Source organism: Tamandua tetradactyla, chromosome 7, assembly GCF_023851605.1.
Source record: "Tamandua tetradactyla isolate mTamTet1 chromosome 7, mTamTet1.pri, whole genome shotgun sequence".
In the NCBI taxonomy this organism is placed as follows: Eukaryota; Metazoa; Chordata; class Mammalia; order Pilosa; family Myrmecophagidae; genus Tamandua; species Tamandua tetradactyla.
The window spans coordinates 120,980,881-120,982,442 of NC_135333.1; the positions used below are offsets into that span (position 1 = coordinate 120,980,881).

At 39.2% G+C, this 1,562-nt stretch overlaps 1 protein-coding gene across 1 annotated transcript; it reads right to left on the minus strand.

The window, feature by feature from the left end:
* Positions 1 to 295: 295 nt before the first annotated feature.
* Positions 296 to 1,240, minus strand: LOC143690082 (olfactory receptor 9S13-like). Its single transcript, XM_077168076.1, has one exon. The coding sequence runs from the start codon at positions 1,238 to 1,240 to the stop codon at positions 296 to 298; it is 945 nt and encodes a 314-aa protein (XP_077024191.1).
* Between the last annotated feature and the right edge of the window lie 322 nt (positions 1,241 to 1,562).

Consider the following 1,562-nt stretch of genomic DNA (forward strand, 5'->3'; position numbering starts at 1 on the left):
TTTAAGGTTTATGTTTCAATTTAGCAGTACTGTATTTATGATGTGCAATTTTGAATACACCTAAACAAAACATAACAAGAACAACAACCATAAACTAATTAAGTAGGAAGATGAAAAAACTATTTTGAGCTTATAACTCATTTTTTAAACATTCCTTTGATGATTAAAAAAACATGAACTTTAGTTTCCAAAACTTTTAGGCGCCTTCAGGTGAAACTACACCAAAGAAAACTATTGAAAACATTACATTTAGTCAATGATTTTATTCCATAGTTCCATAAATGGCTGAGGGTTATCAAAAAGATATTCTTCTTAACAGTATTCTTTTCAGAGCATTTTTTACCTCCCTATTCCTCAGACTATAAATCAGAGGGTTTAACATAGGGATGATGAGAGTATAGAGCATGGCTATAATCTTGTTTTTCTCCGGAGAGGAGATGGCCCCAGGCTGGGCATACATGAAGAACACAGTCCCATAGAATAAACTCACCGCAGTGATGTGAGAGCTGCAGGTGGAGAAGGTCTTACTCCTGCCCTGGGTTGAGGGGATCTTCAGGACGGTGGAGAGGATATAAGCATAGGAAACCAGAATGACAGTTGTGGTGGTGACGACGATGAGAGCAGAGAGAACAAACAGCACAATCTCATTCACAAAGGTGTCAGAACATGAGATCTTGATCAAGGCTGGGACATCACAGAAAAAGTGGTCCAGTCTGTTTTCTCCACAGAAACACAAACTGAAGGTGAAACCTGTTTGGATCATGGAGTTGATGCATCCACTGATATAGGAGCCAATCACCAAACGAACGCAAGTCTGCGGAGACATGCGTACAGTATAGAGGAAAGGCGAGCAAATGGCTGAGAAGCGATCATATGCCATCACCGCCAGAAGAAAACATTCAGTTCCAGCAAAGAGAGCAAAGAAAAAGAACTGTGTCGCACAGCCATTGTAAGAAATTTTCTTCTCCTTGGACAAGAAATTAGCCAGAGTATTAGGAGCAATGACTGTGGAGTAACAGAGGTCTAAATAGGACAAATTTCTAAGAAAGAAATACATAGGCGTGTGAAGTCTGAGATCTATTTTAATGACAACTATCATGCTGATATTTCCCACTACAATGACCATGTAGATGAAGAAGAACAGTGCAAATAATAGAATCTGAACTTCTGGAGATCTTCTGAATCCCAGCAGAACAAACTCTGTCAACTCTGAGTTACTCTTATTCAGCTCACTCTTCATCGCTGAGACCTCGCTGAGAAAATGATCACGAAGCCTGTGAAAAGCCTTGGTTGTCTTTTGGCTCCTGAAGTTCCCAGAGGAGAAACTGCCAATATACATTGGGGTTTTCTTAGCAATGCATTCTGACAGAATAGCTTTATGTTTGGAACTACTCAATGTACTCAACGTGATTGCTTCAGTATTTTTTAATGTATTTAGCTTCAGTATCATTTGGAAAATGTGGGTGGCAAAAGACGTCCAAGATAGTGCTAACCATTATTTTATGCCATTGTTAAGAACTTTGGAATCAGATAGGCTGAAGTCCAAAGTTTACCTCTTTCTG